Source organism: Phlebotomus argentipes, unplaced genomic scaffold (assembly GCF_947086385.1).
Source record: "Phlebotomus argentipes unplaced genomic scaffold, Phlebotomus argentipes genome assembly contig_2, whole genome shotgun sequence".
Lineage (NCBI taxonomy): Eukaryota > Metazoa > Arthropoda > Insecta > Diptera > Psychodidae > Phlebotomus > Phlebotomus argentipes.
The window spans coordinates 2435686-2460960 of NW_026776162.1; the positions used below are offsets into that span (position 1 = coordinate 2435686).

Below are 25275 nucleotides of genomic sequence, written 5' to 3' on the forward strand. Positions count from 1 at the left end.
ATTTCTCAACTTGCCACCGTGCGACTCGGTGTGTCCAGGGGCGACTTTCACGTGTGCGATATTCGCCAATCTGGACGCGAATTGAGGGGACATTGTGTGCGGACGGTTAATGCGCCGCAATTGTGCGGTCAGGAAAAATATCTCCCAGATGGTATCTAATTTAAATAGAATGGCGAGAAGAGAGCGCAACATAAGAAAGTCAATCTGGAGACATTATTTAATTGACGCGAATGATTTCTCCATCCCTCTCGCGACCACCATCACCGTCCCGCTCGCGCGACCGCTGGCCGAAGGCGGAAAAAACGCATGAAGTCGCGGGCCTCAATTGATCATTGTATCGGCTATATTTTCATTCAATGAATAATTAATTAGCTCAAAAATAGACGCCAGACTTACCAAAGACAAGAGGCGAAGGGCCCAAGTTGAGCGGCTGTGTGGCCGCGAGGACAGCGAAGAGGTTCACAAGCTAATGGAAAATTAAAACTCAACTTTGTCATCGCGATTACACTGGCAATACAGCTCTCTGGGCGACACAATCAAGTATAATTGCAAATCACTCCAAATGTCTACACATTGATAAAGTGGTTCTGCTGAAAAATGCCCGGCAGCGTGATTCCATGCCTCGGAGTGGCTCATCCACTGCGGTCTCTCGGCGACTGTGCTCGCTGTGCGGCAAGTCGGGCCGAGAGAGAGCACGAGAGAGACACTTTTTGCGACACTTCGCGCCGAATCTGGGGGACTCGGGGCGGAGCCTGTCCTCTGCTGGCTCCTCAATTTTCAAGCGGAACAGAGAAGACTAGCCGCGCAGCGCCGACACCGAGCAGTAGACGTCTTCTTCACACCCGCAGACTTTGCTCTGCGACAAAAGAGACAACATCAGGTGAGCGGAAAGAACACTAGTCGAGACACCTTCCTCGAATCGGTAAATACTAGTGGAGACACACTGAATCAGAATTTCTTCGTCAAACTATGGAAAATCAGAAAATTCACACTGCTTTCTATCAAATAATCAACATTCATGGGATCAAAAGAGCACCAATTCTGGTAATTGTCAAGTAAAAATGCACTCCGTTAAGGTTTAAAATCTTTTTTTCTTATATATTTCATCATCATCTGCTTATCATCATCAGTAATAATAATTGATAATATATTTTCCATGTCTATTATACAATATTTATAAAAAAGTAAAATTTGTACATATTGCACACTCCAATATATAATTTCTATTTTAATTCATCTGTTAATTACTTTCCTTTCATATTATCTCATCTTTAATTTATATACTTTTCATCTTTTCTATATTATATCTTCATTACAATATTCACTTAATTCTTCCATTTTTGTGTTGTGTTATCGTACATTATTCTATTACTTTTTTTCATCTTTAATATGTATTTTCATCTATTTCTTTTTATAATATATTATTATTATTCTCTATATTTTTTCTCTCTCTTCTCATACTCTGAATCAATCTCTCAACTACCACACTACAACATTTTTCTTCTCATATTTTTTCAGCTTTTTTATATTTCACTTTTCTTACCTAAAACTGTGTGTAATATTTTTATTTTCTGTGATTCTCTTCTATTATGATCTCTGTTAATTTATTAAATTATCGTGTTAGATGAATAGTCACAAATGAATTGGTTTCAATGCTCTCTTCCTTTAGCCATCATCATTCAACTTCACGCACTTCTTCTCTCATTCGGTGAGAATTTAACTGAGGAATTGTTTGCTATCTCCTTGCACTCATTCATTATTTATATAAGTGTCGGTTGCTTTCGGTTTTTTTTAAATAACTCTTCTATTTCTGCATTTAAATAGCACTAGAGTAAGTTGTAAAAAAAAGGGATATAACAACAAATAAAAAACAGCTAAAGTTAATTAAATCTACACATCGTATCCTCACTATACGGTTAAGAGGTTTTAGTGGCTACTGACAAAGTAATTTGAAAAGAATTAGTTTCAATAGAAAAAATAGCGATATACTGCAACTTATCGAGGTTTTTGCTTTTTACATGGGTTTGTTACAAAACTTATAGATTAGGTATGCTGACATTTAAATTACCTTCTCATTTGCATCATTTTTTCTTCTGTATAAAAAATATGTTCTTTTCTCTATTTTCTTCTCCTCTTCATTGATAGTTTATCTGACCTCTCAGAATGAAGTATTTAGACCCCTTAAAATAATTCTTTTCTTCCTTCATACTCGGTTTTTTCTATAAGAAATAACGAAGAAAAAAATCTTTCCATTTTCCTTATCTTCTACTGTCCTCTCTGCGGAGACCTTTCATCATATCTATCACTATTTCTACTATGATTCTGTGGATTTTTACGGTGATTGCTGAAAGAAGATAAGAAAATCATGTCTTCATTTAATCATAAAATCTCTCTGCTGAGCCTATCGTTGTTTTCAGACACTTTCTCATCCTCTCCTCTCAATAGTTGTGGCTGAAGATCTTCAATTTTAATTATGGTATGATGGAAAATGTCGATAAAATTCACATTTAGAAACAAGCTAATCTAATTTTGCAAGAATGTTTTGTCAGATTGCTTCGAACAATTGCAAACAGATTGCACGAAACTCACATTTTGCACAACTAAGTTGCGTGCAATTATTGTTATGCAATTTTTCAATCATTTCACTACAAAACACTCTTACGATCTCTAAATTATTTTATCTTTACTTCTCGTTTAGCAAAAATTATTTTTTGATTAAATTTATTACAATGAAAATTGCAATTTTCCCGCACAGTTTCAGCCATCTTAATTGCGCTGCTCAGAGAAATTTCGGCAGTTCTTTCGTAAATGTTTTGCAAAATGAAAACATCAAATTAGTGGCAGTTGAATTTAACACTACAAATATCTCGTGTCTACGAAGTATCAACAATTTATTGTGGTAAATAACAACATCATAATTGCGGCAGTTTAAGATCACGACTTTCCATGTTGCACATGCCAAAAAATGTTCCGGGAGAAAATTGCCATTTCCAATGCGTCACTTTCAAATTTGAAATAATGCCTTGCGAGACAATTTTTCCATAATTACAATTATAAGCCTTAATTTTTCTTTTATAATGTGGTGAAAATTTTATCTCGTTCATTTCTTCATTTTTTTTTAATAATTTTTTCTTATGTCAATCCATGACGTGAAAAAAGAGCACCGTGATCAGTCGTTAACGTCTTTCTTCTAATATTCTTTCTCTCATAATAAATTTTTAATCAATTTCGCCGTTATTTTTCATGTAGGAAAAGGAAATTATTTTCGACTTTTTTCGCGTAATATTCAATTAGTGGTTTCACTTTAGAAGATTTTTATTTTTTATTCAAATTTGACCATGAAAGAAAAGCCAATTTGGACCCGATCGGGTTAAGTCTTTTAATTTTTCTCTTTCGTCTAATTTTAATATAATTTCGAATTTCTATCGCTTTTGATCGTTTTTTTTCATTTTCATGTAAAAAATTTTGCGTATAATAAATGAATATCGTGGTATTATTGTGATAAATCAAATCACCAAACTTCTCATAAAAGTTTTATTCAACGGTGCTCATTAAAAAACCACCTTTTTCCATCTCTCTTTTTTATCTCATCAATAAAATCTACTGGTTTAAAATGTAAATTTTTCACTCAATATTTCTCTAAAGAATTGCTACGATTTCTCATCTCAAGATCTCACCCCATGTCAAATGGAACAAACATCAATTTATGTAATCTTTACTTTTACATCATCAAATTTTTTATCCATTTCATCAAAAGTCGTATCAGTTTTTCTGCCGCTCTTCACGGTTTTTCTAGCTCTTCCGTCTTTTTTTCCTGTTCACTTCTGCTCTTCTGTTTTTATTTTACTTTAACCATTTAGTCCCAAAGCTAAAAAATTGTGGCAGTAATATATTTCAATGTTTATGCTAAATTTTGAAAAATGCATGCAATTTAATTTCGATTTCTTACTCTTGTAATAATTACAACATTCAGTTTTAATAAGTCTCTATCGCATTTTTAGTCATTATTATGCTTCTACTATGAAAAATTCTAAATTTATGCGGTGCAATTTGAAGAAAGACTTCGTTTTCCACTTTTAGTAAATCATGGCAGTGTCATTGTATTATTATTTTTTCTCAATTCATAAAAGAAATCAACGATTTTCTCCACATATTCACATGCTTGCTCACATGCTTAATGGTTTAAGAAAGGTGACAGTATTGAATTATGTCGAAATATCTTCATATTCTCTTTTCCTTCTATATTGACGAATTTGTGCGATATCGTTTAGAGAGGGAAATTGTTCCTCTCTCTAACACTTTTCTTTAAATCTATCCACTAAAATGTTTTCCATTAGCTATTGAAAGCGAAAAAGCTTAGTAATTTCTCTATGTCTTCTCTTGCTTAAATATGTCATTAATTTTTCCTCCTAAATGTGTGTGTGCTCGGGAATAAAGAGAGAGAGAGTTGCTATTTGATGTTATTATGAAAAAACTGACACGACATTAAACGCTTTTTTGTTTAATTCATTTGCTATCTCTTATGTATAGTAAGAAATTTTTTTTTATCTTCAAAATGCTCTTATGTGACACAACTATTATGCATAATATATCATTATTAGTTCTTCTCGTCTCAATAAATTACTTTATGCACTTTGTAGTAAAATTTTACACTGAAATGTGTTTTTTTTCTTTTCTCACATAGAGTTTTAAATCTTTTATGACACTCACTTTTTTGCCTCTTATCTTTTTCCCCATTTGCAATTAACAGCTGGTAAAAGTAATTTTACACGATTTTCAATCCACGTTCTGGGTATGTTTCCTTGTCATTATCATCTTTATGCTTTTTTTTCCTAATATCTCGACGGACTTCGTCGCTTCAAAAAGAGTATATAAGATGGCAGTGTAGTGAAATTATTCACTCGCAATCGTTCAAAGAAATTCAATACATTGAAATTTTCACAATTCTGGGGGAAATTTCAGGAGAATATCAAATGAGCGAGATTAATATTAGTGTTGCAGAAATGGGGTTCAAGAACATTTCCTTCTGCACCAAGAGAACATTTTAAGTGTGATTTGATGATTCTACTGCTTAAGGGATTCCATTAAGAATGAGATTTTATCTCCAAATAGGCAAAGAATTGCTTTTTATTTTTCATAGATTATTTCGCTCTACTGGCCATTTTTCCATTAATCACAGATTCTCTAGATTTGAAAATTGTCACAATTTTAGCTTCATGACCTCTTGGATAAAGGTGAAATGATCTTAACACCCCAAAACCACCTCCGCTCTCGGCATTGAAGTTACAGATGAACTCTACTTTGCTACTACTTTATCTATTTTAGTGTTTATTTAGACTTTTTTTTTATCAAGAGAGTGAGGTACTTGATGGCTTTTTATCTTGATTTTCATCTGAGTGTGTTTCATGTCTGTTTTTGTGTTTTTCTCGTATATGCTTTTTGTCAACAATGGTTTATCTTCGCAACAGGTACCCCTTAAGGCATGGTGGCATTTATTCAACTATTTTACTGGAAATTTCTTTTTTAGTCTAAACTCTATTATTTGCATGCTGTTTGTCTGTTCTTGTTAAAGGTTCACCATCAAAATTGCAACTGAAATTTCACTTCAAAACACGGATTTTACAGGGTTTTTTTTATACACATTAAAAGACAGCTTCGACAGACTTTAAATTGCAGATGGAACTTCTGCAGAGACCTCACATGGAAATGCGCCATAAGGATCGACGGGACACGCTATATTCTATCGCGTGCTCATCTCACATCCTTCCGTTATTAAATCTTCTTTTAAAATATGGTAAGACTATAAATATTAGATCTTGATTTCTGTGAATGGCTATTAGAATATGTTAATTATATATTTTCTATGTTTATACATAATTATTCATATTTTTGTGTTAATTAATTCTTCACTTGTGACTTTTTAAGTTATTTACGCAATGCCTCTTGTCTCATCTGAATTTCAATATTAATTTATGTACATTTTATCTTGCCATTTTCTATTTAGCCAAACATGTAATTTGTCTCCCCATAATTTCATTTAATATCCATTGAAACTCTTGCATTGAATCATCTTCCTTCACCGTAGACTTGGGTAAAAGTCGCAAAATCTATGGACTTTGCGACTAAACTCATCTCACTAGAAATCTTTTTTTACACTATTTCCCCCAACAATATTTACTCTCTTTGATTTTTTCTGTTTAATTTTCCTTTCTTTGTCTCTGCCATATCAATTTGCTTCCGTAATATTAAATATACGACCTCTATGTATATATTTTTGAAACTTTTAACACTGTTTTCACTTTTTTCTCTAATATAATTTACGTATCTCACTATTTAATGATCTTATCTCTCGTATAGACTTAATAGAAAGGTGAATTTCAGACGTATCTCGACGCTCATGCTCTTCTTATACACGCATCAATTCTCTTTACTGGCGCGTTCTGTGAAAATTACCATCTCCAAGATTGCCACAAAAATAAATGATCAAGGTAAAAATAAAATTGTATACATAAAATAAAAGAAAATTTCTCCTAAAACGGACGGTTTTCTCAATTCAGTTCCAAAGTGTTTCAACTTTTTTGTTTCCGTGTCCCTCGCGAATTTCTCTCACACGTGCAAAGAGAAAATTTAAAGAATATTTTATCTTTTTCCTACACAATTCAGCTAGAGTCACGATTAATTCAAAGAGAGGGGAAAAAAAGAAAAGGGAAAAATAAAAATTACCACAAAATACTTTGCATTCTTAACACAACCAAATTCTAAATTTTCTATACCAAATGATTTCATGTGCCGTGCTTTTTCGAATTTTTTTTCAATCTGTGTTAAAAGTATCTTTTTTCTCTTTTGTCGCATATCAAAATTTTCCTTGTGGTTTTTTTTTCATCTATAAAATATCAAACAATCAGCCTTTTTCACTTTCTCTACACTATTTTTTCTCTTAATTATCTTCCTCATAGAGACTTTTCTCTGTGTTTTTTCACCTCTTGGGATCCCTTTACAGCATTAAATAGTGTCTGAAATAATTTATTGAATTTATTCTTGCACCAATCCCTTCAGTCATTATAGAATTTTTTCTCCTCCAACATATGTAGATTTTTCACTCTCATATGGATTTTCTTCCCCTTTAAATAAATTTCTCTCGCACTCAGCAAATTTCTCTCCACCCCAAATTCTTGCGTACTTTTAGCTTCTTTTTTTGTAATTAATATATTTTTTGTCAAAAGGCACCTCGTTCCAAATTCTTCGTACTCTTTTTTACTTGTATTATTTGTAAAATGTTGCTGTTTTGAGTTGCTGTTGTTTCACTATGACGCGAGTTGGCATGGCTCAACTGTGTTGTCATTCTTCTATTGTTTTACTGTGAATTTATCTTCTCGCTTTCTTTAGTACACTCTTATCAGCTGCAGCTCACTTCAGACAGTTGATGCGTAAAAGAATAATGTTGATAAAAATTGATGCAATTTTTCGTCAATATTTATCCTTTTTTGTCGCTCTCTCAAATGTGCTCTCCCCCCAATTTGCCTCTATGTTATTCTTCCTCATTTTCCCTTTCTCTCTCTTAAAGATAATAAATCGTAAGAAAGACGTATACAAAAATTAAAGTGAAAAAAATTATATAGATTATCCTAAACATATTTTTCATCATCATTGTTTTTTTAGAGATAAAATCTGTGTTGTGAATTACTAGTTATTTTACTTAAAATTTTAGCTTTCTCCTTCATTTATAGTGTTTAAATATCGCTCTCCATATACTTTATAGTTAGAATTCTAATAGGTTTTTTCTGGTCATTCTCTCTGTCTAAAATTACTTTTCATCATCTCTTTTAAGAATTATATAGCTTTCCTACATAACAAGTCACAGCCAAACGATAAGGAGCCTTCTTTTCCAGCATTCCTCTCACCACTCTCATTTCCTCTTATTCTTCTGGAGTTTGCTCTCCATGTCAAATGCTCTGGGCACAATTTCGGAGGCAGCAGCTTCTCTTCTCGCCCACTGTGCCTCCCAAATTGGCGCAACAATCAATACTTTCTGGACTGAATATTAGAGAAAATAAGAGAAAACAAATTTACACAATTGGGCTCCACTCAACATGATAATATTCTATTCATCAACAACATCATGAGAAATCATTTCACTCGCGCGACGCCGTTCGGCCTCTGTTCATCCCGCCAGAGAATCTCTGTCATCGTTCCATAATGCCAACAACATTAAAAATTCAATACATTTACACAAATTTTTCTCTATGTACAATAAATAAAATTCTTCTCATATCTCTAGACATGCGCGTGAGTGTGGCGGGAGGGACAGAGGCCAGGTGGGACGTTCGCGAGGACGCTCTTCGCGGGAGTGGAGCCCATTTACTATGCCGGCTCAATTGTGCCGCCGGTGGTCTGACCATTTGCGTGCACCCCACCTGGCGTACTGGTGTGCAGTCCCGGCGGCACATCCTGCACATCCCAGATCTCCTCGAGGAAGCGTGGCAATTTCCTGTTCTTCAGCTTCAGCGAGAAGCACATCTCGGAGTTCTGATTGCCCAGCGTGCGCAGCTCCGTGAGTATGGAGAGCAGCTTGGCAAACAGAATGGAACACTTGGCGTCGCCGCCGTGCCTGTTCATGATGTAGATCCTCAGCGTGTCGATGTAGTAGCTCTGGATGGCCTCCACCAGGTCCGCCTGCTCCAGTCCCGGTCGGTCCGAGAAGATCACAATGGCCGTGAGGAGGGCGTACTCCACATTGTCCACCGTCATGGAATACATCTGCCGGCAGAAGTGCAGCAGATCCTCAATCGTGTCCGCCATGCCGGCCATCCTGTACGAGTCGCGCGTGTAGGAGCGATTGTTGGCAAACAGGATGGAGTCTGACGCTGCATCGTACCTCCGCGCCATTCGCAGCATCATCACCTCACTCGAGCACGCCTGTCGGGAAGACAAATTGAGTCAAATGAGAATTTTATCTTCGCCAGCATTGGACATCCCCCAGCGGATATTTGAATAAAAAATCTCTTTGTCTTCCTCACAAGAACCCACTTTTTCCCCAACGTCACTAATGACAAATTCCTGGGAACACAGCTCGCCCATTCTTTCGCGACTTGTGCTTGCGCACCAGCCCAATTAAATTGAAATTAAATGTCAGGCGAAATTAAGTTACTCTATCACTCGTGATTTCTTTCTTCCAGACTACTTTACAGCAGAAACTAACGGAATTTCGCTTTACCACATCCTGGAATTGTGTCTTGAAAATATCACACACACGAGTGATAGAAATCAAGTGGAGAGTTGGGAGTTTCTCAGCGGAATTCCAGATAAATTTGTCTGCTTTTCTCGGAAATAGTAGCGCGACATTTGATTAAAGTTCACACAACACAATGAGTGGAAAAACTTTACCTTGAGCAGCGTGATTTGGTCCTCCTGGGGGATTTTCGTGAAGGCAGGCAGTCCTTTGGCAAACTCCACAATCAGTTGTACTGTGAGGATTGTGATTTCTGTTATGTGTCGGAAGTGAACGTCATGTTGATCTTCATCGTCAGTCGGTGAACTCTGCCAAGAAAAACCCCCCAAATTAGCAATTCGCCCAAAACACACCAGGCCACAAATTTCTAGTGACACTCACATGCATTATCCTCTTGAGATCCTCCTCGGATGGTTGCTCATAGCCGTCCTGATACCATATCAATTTGTATATGACTGACATTTGATTCGTCGTTAACGATGGAATGCCTCGTGCCCGATTCTCAGCCAAGAGTTTCTCGGGTAGGAGTGCCTAAAGTTCACACAAGCAATTCAGGGTGATTAACTTAAGCGACTTAAGCTTGTCTGAAGGCGATAGTGGCGAAACTTACCCTCACGGCACACGCCGCATGGGGAGGTGGATCACATTTCATGAGTTGCGGCAGAATTTCCGTCTTGTACGTGTCCGTCGTGCTCACGGGCTGCGGGACCTGCTGCTTGTCCTTCTCCTTCTGTGCCTTCTTCTCCTTCCTCTTAATCGCGCACTGCGTCTCGGGCACCACGCACTCTGGCCTCATGCCCACCGCCAGACACTTCTTCAGTCGGCACTCCTGGCACTTTCGCCTCATGTACATATCCATTTCGCACTCGTGCCCAAACTTGCAGCAGTACACGGCATTTTTGGTGACACTCCGCCGAAAGAAGCCTACAAGCGGAGATAAGGAATTTAAGAGCGGTTCTCCTCCTCTGTAATCTTCACATCTCTCTCACCTTTGCATCCTTCGCAGGTGAGAGCATTGTAGTGATAGCCGGAAGCTCGATCGCCGCACACGAGACAGAGCTCCTCCTGCTGCCTCGTGGCCGGTCCCTTCTTAATCTTCGGCTTGCTCTCGCTGCCATCGGCGCTGTATCCATTCAGACTGCTCGATGGCGATAAATCCTCACGACCTGCACAAGAGACAAAAAGGAAACAAGCATGAATTCGATTGCACAGCAGTGGAGATGAGAATTAACAATCTCGCAGCAGTACAATTGCAATACATTTCATAATTTCCAGTGCAATTAACAGTGGTATTCATGGGACATGTCCCCCTTTTTTATCCACACTTATTTTATTCCCCCCATGACGATCTTGTTCTCGTTCTCAATTATTCTTATTGCCATTCCTGCAATCTCGCATTTCCTTCACTCTTTGTGCCTCACACACAAACCCACAAATGCGGGGCTTCAGCTAATACTTTATAGAGACACTTATGGTGGTCGTCTTACTCAAGGAAGACGAATAACGAGCTCACTTTGGTCAATTATCTCAATTCACGTGCAGCGATTTCTGCTAAAAAAAACAGTCTCTCTGTACAGTTGCTTTCCAAAAACTCAATCTCGAGTCCCCATCCAGATTTATTCCGCTCAAAATTGACAGACACGTGCTGAGAATTCTGTTAGCTATTAACCCTTTTGCCCTCGTCTTCTCCTCACACAATTCTTTTCTTGTCTTCTTCAAGTGAATTCGAGATTGAGTTTTTCACCTCTTTTCACATTCACTGCAGAATACAAGAATGGTATTAGTCCCCCTTTCAGGGCAACCAGCAAAAATTCCTCCTTTTCACCGTATTTTGTGAGCAATTACCTGGTGGAATCATGCTCAACAGATCCACTCTGACCACAAAATCTTCAACCGCGACAAGTCTTGGACAACTTTTTCCATCTCCCACCTTGAACTGCACCATATTTTGCACGAAGATTCCCTCCATGGTCATATTTTATAGATCTCACTGCAGAAGACAACCTCTGGTCGTATCAATGCTTCTGATTGTGTCCAATGTACGAAAGATTGACAGGACAAAAACATGTCTGTAAATCTATTTCCAGCAGAATTCTTTCCAATTGTACATCTCAACATGTGCAGAATAATGGTAATGAGGATTGATGATTTTTTTACCCATGGCAAGAACGAAGAGAAGAGAAAACGATTTGTATGAGAGTCATTTTCAGTTGATTTCCATCTTCATTGCTATACATATATATATTTTCTCCCTCTTGCGTCTTTTATTAATTGTTTTCAGCAGAGAGAAAATCATTTTCTTTCACTCTGTCACGAACAGTGCAAGTTGTTTGTGTGTCGATGTACGACGATGTTAACTTGACCTTAATCATTTCACTCTTGTTAACCCATAAACACCATCGAGTGTGTGTAACCAGTTGGAATTGCAATTAATGGAAATGTTGATTGAGCTTCTTAAATATCACTAAAATTCAGTCATAGGGAAAATTACTCATTAATAGCTGCTACAATTGTTCATAAAAAAATAATGCTCTTATTGTCTTACATCCACACATTATGAGAATCGTGTGTGTGCCTTGAAACACAGAAAAAAGGTTGCATTGCATGCGATGCACCAGAGAAATAATACAATTTAATTCATTGATGTAGAACGAAAAGTTCGCTTTCATGTGGATTTCATTTGAGAGCCAGTATGTGAAGAGCAAAAAAGACATTAAATATACCAACAAGACTCTCCAATAAATTGCCTCTCACTGGGAGAATTTATATCATGTTCCAGCCAATACAAAGGCGATACTTTGTATTCCAGTTTTTTCGCATTATTGGAATGTACGCCGAGACAAGTGTATCTCTCTGTCTGTCATACAAAATTATATCTACTTGGCTTGCAACGCCAGCAGCGGCTTCATCATTATCATTTCTCGGCATAATTCGCGATCTCTCCCCATTTCTTCTTCTCTCGCGCTTCGCGCCATCCTCTCTCTAATCACAAAATGACAGTGAGATGGCGAAGATATTGTGCAAATATGATAAAAATCAATTTCCACGCTCGTGAAATTGGTTTGCACAGAGAAAATCAGACATCACGTACTTGCACCTGTTGGAGGCGCGAAAAAATGGAGTGCGTATGCATGTAATGAGGATTAATTAAATTTCATTTGAACGTGAGATATTAGCAAGAAATAGTACATTATAATTTTGCAGGTAAATGAACGTCTTTCTCTCCACACTTTTTCTTTTCACTCCAAGTCTCGCGTGAGAGTTGGCAAAAAAAGAGACTTTTCTTGCACAGCAAGACTACAAGGAGATATTGGCTGCAAACCTGTGTAGAAAATGCGTCATACGACAATGACAGTGACACGATATGATCTCCCCGCGAGAGATCTGCCCCAACAGCGGTGTGCCACACACTGCACACACTCCCGGCCAGAGATACAAGCCACATTCCACGGCGCCGGTTCTGATTCTGGTTCTGCCACAAACAACTTTCAAATCCACCCATACACCGAAAAACACTTTAATGAGTGCCTTAAGTTTTTTCCCACTTCTCTTAATTTTCTCACTACATTTCCAGTCAACTTCTCTCTCCCAAGCAATCCGCTGGCTCTTGTTCTGCCGATCGTGACCGGAGGTGGTGAAGGGGTTAACTATTTCTCTTCCCTGTCCATGAGAATCTCTCCTATGCCGAGAGACAACTCGACAGTTTAAGTTTTCGGATGTCTGCCTATATTCAGCCCGAGAATTAACACTGGAAATTCATGAATTAAGCATCTAATTTTACCTATTCAACATCAATTCCATTTAGACTAATTGCAGAACAGCCCAAAGCCTTCCTCACACACACACACACTTCCCTGATTGACACTTGATAGGCTATTGTACTGTATTTTCACACAAGATCCTTCAATTGATAGAGACACGTCGTCAAATAAATCATTCATCTGAAGCCGCAAAGTAAAATTATGATAATGACATTTTCCATTCAATTGATAACTTTCAATCCACAACAAGTGACTCATCTTTTGATTTATGCGCAAGTTTAATATTCATTTCATTACCAGAATCTGACCTTGTATCCTTTCTCGAATGCAAAAAAAAGTCTGTTTTCACATTATTCTGAGTACAAAAACATTTCTCGAGAACACTCTTTATGTATAAGCAAAAGGGTTAGGGTGAAGTCTTGAAGAACGACAGGGACCAGGGAATAAACAAGACAGACGAGATTCAGCCAAGCATGAGATCAACTTCGGTACATGGAATTGTGTATATTCTCAACTATTTTTATCACATGGAACTTCTTCTTTTCTCTCTCTGCACTATTGTATACCTCTCTCTCACTAGAATCCCAAGTTCGTGTTCTCAACTCTTGCTTTTGTATTGTTTTCTCCACTTCTTTCCACGCTCGCCATCCTCATCTTTCTCGGCCATGTTCACAGACCTTATATTCTTCACTCTCGTGCGCCCCAACTTTTAATTCCAAATGATAATGATAATAATAGTAGAGCAGAACGATAATTCATTTTCTCTCTCGTCTCTCCCTTTCCTGTCCATCCGGAGCTCTATTTACTTTCCACTGCCACAGCTCAGCCAGAGGTAATTAAGTGTTTCACGTACTCACGTAAAAATACGCGGCGAAATGTTAAAATTGTACACTGAGCCATGTGCACAATCACATGGAGAGATTTGATCATCACCAAATGTGTGTGGAGTCTCACTTATGTAATGGCAAATAAATAATTATGGTGGAAAAAGCACAGAAAGTACATAAAATAGTGACGATGATGAAGCTGCTTCTGTGGCGATGTAAATAAAATAGAGTCGGGGGCACTGCGCGTCCTTGACTCATGCAGCAGTACATAAGAGAAAGAGAAGATGAGCGGAGCTTTACACAGCCAGGAGCGCACTCAGGGGGCCCCCACTTGGCTCAAGTCAAGGTTGCAGGGTTGACGTGTATGCAAATATATTGCCAAATTGCCAAATTTCATCGCCTCAATCATTTTCGCGCGGACTCCTCACTTCTTGCACCCCAAACATTTGCATTGACATTCTCGACAAATCCAACTTGCACGCCACATCAATTCGTCACTTGAACACCTTCGGCATGAAAGTGGAATAAAGAGGCGAAAGCAAGAGGGAGAGCGCAATCTGACTGTGTATATTTTGCAATAGCCAAACGACGCACAAGGTTAATGTCACTCCAGTCGAGTGGCCCAAGAAACCATTGACTGTGTGTCTGTGGACGCGGAGTCGCGGAGAGGCAGCGGACTCCATCACAATGCGCCTCGATAAAAAGTATTTTGATAAATATTCTTTGTTGATACACCACCCAAAACTTTATCTCATCCAGCCAGAAATATAACATTGTTTGTATGCGCGGCTTACAATTCAAACATTTGCTGTTATAGAAGGAAGATGTGTGGAGGAAAAAATGTGTTAAAAAAAGACTCCAGACATCACGTGATCCGCCAGCTAAATGTTTTCCTGCCGCCATAGGAAAAAGTGCACTCTATTTGCTCAATTGAACACACATCGGTGACTGAAAAAAATTAAGCAGCCGATAAGGTAAGCGTCTGCCCACGCTCAATTTCTATTAAATCGCCAGAGCGACAGAAAAACGATGGCGAAATGTGACAGTTGATTTTTGATATTCAGCCTAAGCAATTCACATTGAAAGTATCCAAATATTTAGTCAAAGACAAGCAAAGACAAGAGCAAAGAACATTTCTTCTTCAAATGATCAAAAGAAAAAAGCAGCAAATCACTGACAAAAAGAAAAAGGTCAAGCGGCGGATATGAAAAACGACTTGAATCTTTCATTATCTTTTATGTGTATTTTTCCATGCTAAAAAAAAGGCGATTTTCATCTCACACTTCCCCCTGGCGCTCTCTCTCCCCATCCACCACACAGAATCACACGTATGGCACGAGAAAACTTATGTCATCGAGGCAGTAAATCACTTTCCAACGTCTCATCTTTTCATCTTTCATTCGCTCGTGTCACTCCTGTTCGTATTTTGGTCGTGCACGAAATTCTTGCTCTCTCAATTCTACCCTTTTATCATCCTCTCTATCCACAATCAAATGGCAATGTTTTTTTCTCTATTGTGAATTACATAAGGAAAATCTTTGACATGAAAAAAGTCATCATTTATGCAACACGCCGCTGGACGTTGTAATTGGCGTGCTTCCGGTTGAAAGCCACCAACACACAGGTTGACAGTTGAGTTACGGTTTTAAGACTCTATTGTCTCGTGTGAGAATTATCTCATCTTCTCTTCGCATCGACAGATTTCCATAATTTCAGTGGTAACACCAATTTTGTGCCATTTTACCTCAATTACCATTCAACTGGCAAATTGTGCAAAAGTCTGCCAGCAAAAAGCAGATCCACCTTCCAGTGAAATGTGGGATGAGTGTCCACGTCAAGCGGCCCACAAGAAGGCAAGAATATAATTTTCTGTACAGTTCCATCAACTCTCAACTTGAACTTTCAATTGCACATGCCGTGTGTGTTCTTTTTTGAGTCATCGTGACGCCATTTCCCGCAAATTTTTGGCGGCCCCATCAAAAAAACATACACTCGCTCTCTCTATACGCTTACATACATTGATTTCTTGGCACAACTCCATGCGCCTTATGAGTGGGTCGTCAATCTCTTCACGCCCAAACCCCTCATAATCCCACCCTCTTCTGTGTCATATGTCTATCTGCCTCGTTTTGCTGGGATGTTGTCCCGCTGTGCAAAATGATCGATTTGGTACATGAATCCGGTGGATTTTGGATTCCTTCCTCTTTTCAGTCAATTACACCACAGAATATAAAACATTTTCGCATGCCACACATTCTACACCAGCACAGAGGAAAATTCCACCACTTTCCTTCAACTCAAGCACACCAGGCGCTCCTCACCATCAGAGAAAATTCTGCCGCATTACAGAATGACCTTCCCCACTCTAACCACAGTGACACATCTATTTTTGGCCGCTTCGCGCTTTGCAATTAACTTTAATTACAACTCAAATAAGGTGAGATTCATACCATCTGGCTTCAGCTTTTTCGCTGTTGCCTCCTTCCAAAAACACCCCAGCCTGAGACTAAACATCCAGTCCATTCTAAAATTGCCATAACTTACGCACACACATCCTTTGTTGTGGTGCTACATGTTTTTGTAATTTTCACAAATTGCAATATTCCTTCTTCTCTAGACTAATTTCAAGAGGTCATTATCATCGCCACTCGCCGCAGTCTCTACTCAAAACAGTCGAAAAAAATATATAATCTCCCCTCACTGAATTATTACCCAGAACTGAGTAAAGCGGCAAATCTCTTCGCCATATGTCTTTAATATAATTCCTTAATTAAAGCATCGCACTTCCAGATAAACTCTTGACTATATAGAGAGTGCTGGAGATTTGAATTTCAAAACAAAAGCCACAAGATATGCGAAAGCCCATCAATCACACGGCAACATCATTCAAGATGAGCAGACGGCCCTCCTGGAATGCATTCTGTGACACTCGCCGAGGCAAAAAAAATCTCAGCATTTCCAGTATTCTACCATCGTCTCGGCTCAGAGTCGTGATTTTAATTATTGAGCAGTCCATGGGGGAAAAAATGCCGAAATTGGAGAAAAAAACAAATACCTGTGTGGTCGTAATGACTTTTTTTTTTCTTCTTCTTGTCCCAATCTCAACTCACTCAGACCGCATTCCGAAATAATGCCAAAATTAGCAAAGCATCTCACCTGGAAAGAGACGAAAAAGAAAACATTCTGTAAATACATATTTTTGCGCATTTCAACTCGTTAAGCATGTTTGTATGTTTGCTTATTTCTTTTAATTCTTCTTACATCCATATCTCTCCTTTCATATTCATCTTATAATTCCTTCTTGCCATGATATTATCACACCAATCTCTCACCGCGTATGCAAAGGGGGCACGAGGTGGTGTGAGGAGTGGAAGGAACTTTAAAAAACAACTTTTTGAGTAAAAGAATAAATGGGATTATTGATCTTGAGACGATATGGTCTCCGTACAAAATAATTTAATATTCAAATCTCGCATCAAAAAAATCAACATGCCTCAACACTCAGGACTTCTTTTCGTATTCGAGATAAAATACAAATGATCTTTTATGCGAAAATATTTGCATCAATTTTTATTTTGCTCTTCTCCACCTTTTTCCAGCTTCCCAGGCATCTTGAGATCGCTCGAAGGTGGTTGGGAGAATAGAGCCAGGGAAAAAAGCATTTGTATTGAGACGCGGCCATCTTGTGTGATCATTCTCCAATCACGATCGTTACGTCGTAAATACTATTATATTGTCATTCTTCTTCGGAAACCATCTCTCTAAATGCTGCCTCCTCTAATAAGATCGCGATCTATTAAACCACATTGACTCACACTCTCACGAGAAAATTGTACACGATGACCATAACCTTTTCTACTTCATCTCACTCTGCCTTTTGTACGACTCGATCGCACATTCATTCTCCCAATCGTCCCCATATGCTCTTATGCTCTCCACGAAACTTGATCACGATTCTATTTCCTCCTAATGTGTGTCTCCGTGTTAGTATTTTCATCACACTCTGTAACGATCATGTTTTGCTGGACAATAACAAATATCTTGGGATGGCAGTTATTTATTTTACAGCGTTTGATTATAAATATATTGTGGAGGATCTGCCAAAACAGTCGTACAATTTATATCATGTCGTGTCTAGTCTCTTGTTTTACATACAACTTTTTCTTCCTCCACACACACCCTAATCGCAGGCGTAACACTGAAAATTTTCCTTCACAATAGTGATAAAATTATTTATTTATTTCTTCTTCCAGCAGCAACATCAAATTACAATTTACAGTGAGAATTATGTTGTTTTTTCCCCAATTCTCTCTGGTCTGTAATTTAATTCCATTCTATATTAGACCAAGCGGATACAATATTGTAGTAGATATTTTTTGCTTTGGTGTGCCTGCTAAAAAAGAAGATTATCAAGTTAATGACCGTAAATCCATGAATTGAGTTGGAGAGCGCCGAAAAAATCACGGACCAAGTGAGAGGCCCCCGAAAATTGTATGAAAATTCAGCAACCGGGTGTGGAATTCAACTCTGTTGCGAATACGATATGTGAGTCGGATGGTGTAGTTACAATTTTATGTTGTGCAGTATATTTTGTATTTTAAAATTGTTCCAAAGAGGAGAAAAAACAATGGTGAATCGCCGCGGGAATTGTAATTAGAATTTAGATTGGCGTGCGGTGTGTCTACGCGGTCATAGTAATGAGCCAAAGTGTTCACCATCGCGCTCTCGACGTTAGTATTTTTATAAGACTCCTCCGAGTTAACATTGTCAGTAATAATAGTGGTTGAGTAATTATTTTGCAAAGAGGAATTACACTGGAATAGGAGAGAACGAAGAAAATTGTAGATAGAAAGAGAGAGAGAGGAAAAAAGAGCAGAAACATTGGCCTTGGTAATGGCCACTAACAATAATTCCGTGTGGCAAGAACTCCACAGCACAGAGACTTACAAAGTCAAATGAAATCATCTCATAAATTACTGAAGAGACACACTCAATTCCTGTCTCACTCTCGCGGTTATTCTACATACTATATCATTTCTGTAAAAAGAGAGGAACAAAAAAAAACGTGTATTCACTTGCTCGAGGCGCGAAAAAGTGTAATAATAAAGTCACTTCCTTACTGCTTCACTAAATCCCCATCGTCAGTTCAACGTGCCACGCTCTTGAACTTAATTGATTTTGCACTTTTGCTGAGAGAACCAAGCATAAAAATTCCAGGTAAATTTCAATTGTTGCAGAATGATATCCTCAAAATTCACCAGAAAATCCCATCTTTCGGTATCAATTCAGGTGTGTGTGCGTTACAGTGTTCGAAGGCGGAATAAGACGCGATTGTGCAAAGAGTGGCAAAAAGCAGAGCTAATCATCTTGTGTTTAGAGTCGTAAAATTAACAATTGTTGCTATAAAAACTCCCTCCCCAATCTAAAGTAGTCTCGCTTGCAATTTAGGAGACACCTTTTATAGTCCATCTAATTGACAGCACAATAGCAGACTCTCCTGCCGACCTTCAAGCTTAATTTCCCTGAGCATTGCCATCGCATCCAAAAGACAGGATTATGTTAAATTAGAGAAATCGTAAAACCTCCGCCATTCTCAGCGATCAGCCCAGGCAAATTGATTAAATACGATTATTGACTGTAAAAAGCTCCAACTTGCAATCGCTTTTATACTTTTTTGTCTTTTATATTACTGCATTATATTTGTTTTTTTTATCTCCACTTTGCGGATCAACTTGTGGCGATGCAGAAGGAAATGGTATTAATGCAACCGCAGAAGCCTCCAACTCATCTTGAGATTACCCACAGAGAGCGCCTAAACCCGGTTTTATGAATTTCTCATCACATATTTCACTCTGTGGTGAACATATAGTGAGAAAAATGGGGTATAATATGCCTGAAAAATGAGCATAAATTATAAATTCATCCATTTTGGTTCACCAAGCAGCAGTGCTCACGAATGCGAAAATTAAGCAGATGAGTGATCTCAAGGAATTTTTCATACATATTAATTCCATTTCATGTCCCCATCATTTGAACTTTGCAGAGAAGCACTACATGGGAGAGTATTAAAGTGGGAAAATAGTATATTGTGTGAGCGATTTCACGATCACGATCATGCGAAGTTTTTTTCACCATCTCTCTCTCTCTCACTCACTCAAATACGCGAGATCATGTCTATCAACTTTTGCACATGCAATCTTGTGAAATTCCCCTCGATATGCACACTCTCTTATCCATGTGAACTCTTTCTCCCCTTGGGCAAAGACGCATTGAGAGATAAATAGTGAAATTCACTGGCAAACACCTTTCGATTGAAATGGCAAAAAGGCCGACGCACAAGAGACACTCAATGCACTGTCTAGCGTGTAGTGACCCAAATTGATTCATTGATTCTGTCGACACATTTGCCACACAAAACGATATTGTGCCATTTTCCTACCCACTTAATTGGGTCTCTCACTCTTCATTGTGAGCTGGCAACCGAGAGTCACAGCAATATCACAAAATGTGTCGGTGTCGTCATAACAGTGACCGAATTTAGTGCGGTGAACTTTAAAATTCCACTCACACAGCCACGTCGCCCCAGCAATTCCACACATAAGTCAAAAATCCTATCAGACCGAATTGAATAAGACCCCAAATGTGTTGATGTGCGATGGAAGCGGAGCGCCTGAGCAAGATAGAGACGACGATCTGTGTCTGTATACATGAAAAATTTCATTTATGAATTTTAAGGTCATTCAACGATACTAAAATATTTGATGAAATAACAATCCATCCATCTCGCTCACGCCCCAAAATCCAACCCACTCCGTCTCGCTCGCTTAATCTCTTCGACTGCTGATTGTAGTCAGGCCAAATGGTGTGAATGCTGAATACCCTCGCAGATTATACTCTTTCTCCTTGAATTTCTCCATAACTTATATTTTAAAAATGCTTTTTGCTGTCATTTTTTTCAGCCGGTTTCTGGGTTGAGCGTGAAAAAGAGCAACAAATTTCAATTTTTTCTGTATCATCCCACCTTGAACTGAATTATATCGCAATTGTCCTAAATTATTTTATTAGCCCCTCTCTCTTTTTTTGAGTTCTTCAGCGCAAACTTTGGAATTCCATTGAATGGCCACGAAGAGGCCTGTGTTTTTGGCTACATCAGCTGAAATATTACCGCGGTTCCGCATGTTTTATTTACTGCACACTGATGATCGTTAAAGTAATTGAAGTCAGAGGCCCAAAACATCTTCGCAACTTCAGAACTGGGCCATGCAGTCACAGTGGATTTATGTCACTTTCAGCACTCTCGCGAGCGATCAAAATACTGTGTTTGGCTCGGGAGAAAAATGGGGTCAGCTGTGTGTGTGTGGCTCCACAGATTTTCATCTGCAGCGCGCGCCTGTCAAGGCGCGATTTAGGGGTATAATTAAAGTAAAAACTTTGTGATCTCTAGAACGCAAAAAATTGGCTGTCCAATAAATAAAATGTTTTCGCTGTACTCAGCATATGATCAGTCAGTTGAGAAGCGTTGACATCAATTCAGAGAGGCTTGGTGGTAACCTTGAAATCACTATAAACACCCGATCAGCGATCGCGTCTGACACAAAAATCCCATGGCTATGACTTGAGACGAAATATCTAAAAATGAACTTTTACTGTCATTGACACGCACACAGACTTTTTGTCCGCACTTCAATCTTGAACTCGCAGCGCAATGAGATCATCGCGATCTGCGCGATCATTCACACCATTATCACCCAAATTCAAGATCACCCCTGCAATTGCGCTGTCTTCGCTATATTTACCTGACGATATCGAGTTGGCAGACTCGCTGCGCGGCGTGTGACTGATAGTGGTGGTGATCGAGGGCAGTGGGATCACCGTGTTGGGATTCGGCGGACCACACCCCGCGTTGGCACCTGTCGCGATCACCCCGTGGTGGTGGTAGGCATTCTCGTCGTAGCTCCACAGCTCCAGCTCGCCGTACTCCGGCGACCCCAGCGATGTGGGTGACATGGTCATGCCGGGCGACATGACCAGCGCGGCCGAGGACGAAGTGACCTCGGACGAGCTCTCCTCCAGCATGCGTAGGGCGAAGCCACCGTTGTTGGACCACCTTCTCTTCATCATTTTGACACACTTTTCCTCTGAGTCACTATAAATTTACTCGTGAGCAAGATCCGCTCGTATTTCGTCACTTTACCCAACAGTTCACAGGTATAGTCTAACAATGTGATCTCTTCCGCGACCGTATCTATCCTTGATCACTGGAGTTTTTCACCATCATCTCGGGCATGACTCAATCAATCACACACTACAGTAGGAAAAAAACAGACGATTTTCTTAACTTGAGAAAAACACAACCGCTGTAATGTTGGATAACGCGCGATTTGGCGAGAGAAGAAAGATCAGCCGAGAGATCGTGGAAAATGCTCAACAACAAAAAAAAAACTGACCACTTGTCGATCACTGGTCTTCTTTCTAGCTACGTCATCCAGGTAGTGATGCGAAATTCTGTATAAAAATTTTATGGCGCAGTTTCTTCGCTATTTTTGTCCGCCAATTCCTATATAGACACGCACTCACACTTTGAGGATTCCTCACCAGAAACCATCTTCTACAAGATACGACCAGTTGAACGAACCACCTTACAGACACAAATAAATCAACGTTTCCTGCTCTCACTCCCAGTCATCTCAATCAGTCCATCCCCTTCAACTCTTCGGCACTTTTTTTCAAACACACATCGCCAGAAAAGAGCTCAAGAGTGAATTTGTGATGTTGAATCGATGTGACTCTCACTGATTATATTTTATACGATTGTATATGGCGAGCCTTTTCACTGCCATCTACACTGGTCGGGACAGCTAGAGTCTTGGACGAAGCGCATATGAAATACTTGAGAGATTCACATCTCCTCGGAATGGCCGGCTCGGGAGTCTGCCCGCGAGATGTTGGAGGAGCAGCGACTGTGCTACACGGCTAGCGAGAGATCTGTGGCAGTGAATTGGTGTCAGTGACAGTGACTGACATTATTTCACTCATACACCCATTCTCTCTTCCAACATCTCCAAATACACAGTATCTCAGTGCCTTTATTTTTAATGCTAACACGTCAATTAACTTCTCTCTCGTGCCTGTATTTGATATTATATATCACAATGTATTAGGCACACATCAATTTGTCCTCCAAAGTTCGGCGACTCGATAGTGAAATGTTGATATATCTCACTTGGCAATAGAAAATAATCACACTCTGAAGAAAATGTTATTTCACATTGAAAGGCAGCTCAAGCTGCCACTGACCCGATGTTGTTCGAGCAACACACTCACATATTTCGGTCTTAGGTAGTCTCTTCTCCGCCGCCACACTGTTTTTTCGGGAAATTGAAATACAAAAGATGAAATAACATCTCGCAGGAGATCCATCAATATGCTCTCCTCTAACCCTATGCAAGGGAGTGAGGGATTGTTGCGAGAGGTGAATGAATGAATGGAGAGAAGAATACAATCCACCAAGTGAGTTTGGGAGGAAATTTCGAACAAACAACTCTCAATGCATCACTCACGCTCCCAATAAGAACACAACTCCAGAAATAACCCAATAATGACACGGACAAACAACGAGAAATATTAGGAAGTCAAGTGATGTGGAAGAATGCCTCAGGGTGTAATGACTAGAATACACTGGACATCATCATTGAAGGGTTCGCCCAGAGTCGATGCTCGAGCACAGAAGCCATGCTAAAAATAGCCCCCCTGAGAGATTCTCCCCCGAAATCTGCGGCATGGCGAGTAAGAAAGGTAAGAAAGCACCTAATCTGTCACTCACCCACGCACTGATAACACACCCTGTATTTTTCCTCGGATTCCATATCACTATCGCACCTCATCCAGAGTCACCCAAACACCGTGAACCGCTCTTCTCACCTTACAATGAACAATTCTGGACTCCGCAGACAAGGTTGCCGAAGCAAATGTCCCAGAGCACAGAGAGGCAAGTGTGACCGCAATTTGGAATGAAGGCATCGCAAATCTATTTGGGTCAGATAATGGAGGAATACCAAAAAGAAAATTGAACACTCTTTTTTTCCTTCGTGCTCCTCGGCATTTTGAAATACACGAATTAATCTGACATTGGTGTGTGGGTGACCTACTGTATTGCGTTTTTGCGGTGGGATCAGCGGCGATTAGGTGACTTGAATTCACCAAGGCCGAAATGGTTAGCTCTCTAGGAGTCTGAGCAGCATAAGGCACACTCTATGTCACAATAATGGAAGTTTGCTGTCGTCGTCACCCATTCACAGCATCTTCCAAGCTGAATTGAAGATGATCATCACAGTGACCCCCACACTTTCCACAACTTCACACCCCGACATTCGTCAATTACTCCAATTATCACTCGCATCTTTGACCCGCATAGACAATTCCCCGTCACGACTCCCCACAACATCCATGTGCGCCCTCGCGATGGAGAGCGAGAGAGAGAGAAACCGGGAAGCTAGCAAGAAGCCCACGGATAGAGTACAATGTCACTCCCCCTGCAGTCACTCAATTTCCAACCGAAATGTCCCACTTTTGTGAGAACTTTCGGCTCAATGAACATCAAGTTGAGATTATGCTGCAAGCTAAATAAAATACGAGCACACCACATGCCATACAATGCCACCCACTGTTGATGCTATGGAGTGGAAAAATGACAGAAAATATTACTTTTGCACTTGTGATATACAATCCTAGTGCCGGAATCTCAAATGCCATGCTTTATTTATTAAAGGGAATTTTATGGGACAGAAGAATAACTCAGCATTTCTTATAAGTGACATTCAAGTGTAGAACATTTTTCCAACAAGACAGAGACATATAAGAAAATGGTCAAACAAGATGTAAACTTATCCAAAAAACTCTTGAGAGTAATTTCTCTAAAAATACACCCTTGAATATAAACAAATTCCAATCCCAAAGTCCACAAGTGAGTCGATTAAAATTGGGGAAAATTCTATTTTAGCGAAAATCCCGGGTCTTTCATAATTGTGTGAAATTCAATTTCGGCAGAGAAATATTTATCCAACACTTTTCACTCCAATCTCTCGATGAGGCATTATCAAAATTTTCACAACAAAAGCAAACTCCCACTGGAGATTGAACGAATTCGAAGCATCTCTGCTGTCACGGACCGATGCTGATGCGAAGGGAGGGTGATGTATAAAATATTTCCAATCCTACACACTCTCTCTCTCACTCTCTGCATCAGCATTGAGAAATGGCAAGTGAGGAGAAAAAATGTGCACTCAACTTTCTCCATTCAGCAACTCTAAATGCTCCCTTCTGTATATTCATTATTCCCTTCGAAACATTCACATCTCATCTGTGCGACACTCTCACACCACACAAAATGCTGAGGATAACTTTGCCAGTGTGATTCAGGGATCCCCGAGGGAAGAGCATTAATTTCAACATACAATTT

At 39.3% G+C, this 25275-nt stretch overlaps 1 protein-coding gene across 6 annotated transcripts in view; it reads right to left on the reverse strand.

Moving 5' to 3' along the window:
- Positions 1-1071: 1071 nt before the first annotated feature.
- LOC132265120 (ecdysone receptor) overlaps positions 1072-25275 on the reverse strand; it is a 92815-nt gene continuing 68611 nt past the window's right edge. For 3 of the 6 annotated variants that reach the window (XM_059765623.1, XM_059765622.1, XM_059765624.1), the window contains exons 2-7: positions 21614-22122; positions 10219-10395; positions 9840-10153; positions 9611-9760; positions 9385-9537; positions 1072-8916 (exon numbers count right to left, since the gene is read on the reverse strand). In XM_059765623.1, the coding sequence (XP_059621606.1) occupies positions 8362-8916; positions 9385-9537; positions 9611-9760; positions 9840-10153; positions 10219-10395; positions 21614-21938 (1674 nt within the window). In that variant the 5' untranslated portion in view covers positions 21939-22122 and the 3' untranslated portion in view covers positions 1072-8361. The remainder of the gene's footprint in view (positions 8917-9384; positions 9538-9610; positions 9761-9839; positions 10154-10218; positions 10396-21613; positions 22123-25275) is intronic. The other 3 variants (XM_059765620.1, XM_059765621.1, XM_059765625.1) reach the window with 1 other exon arrangement.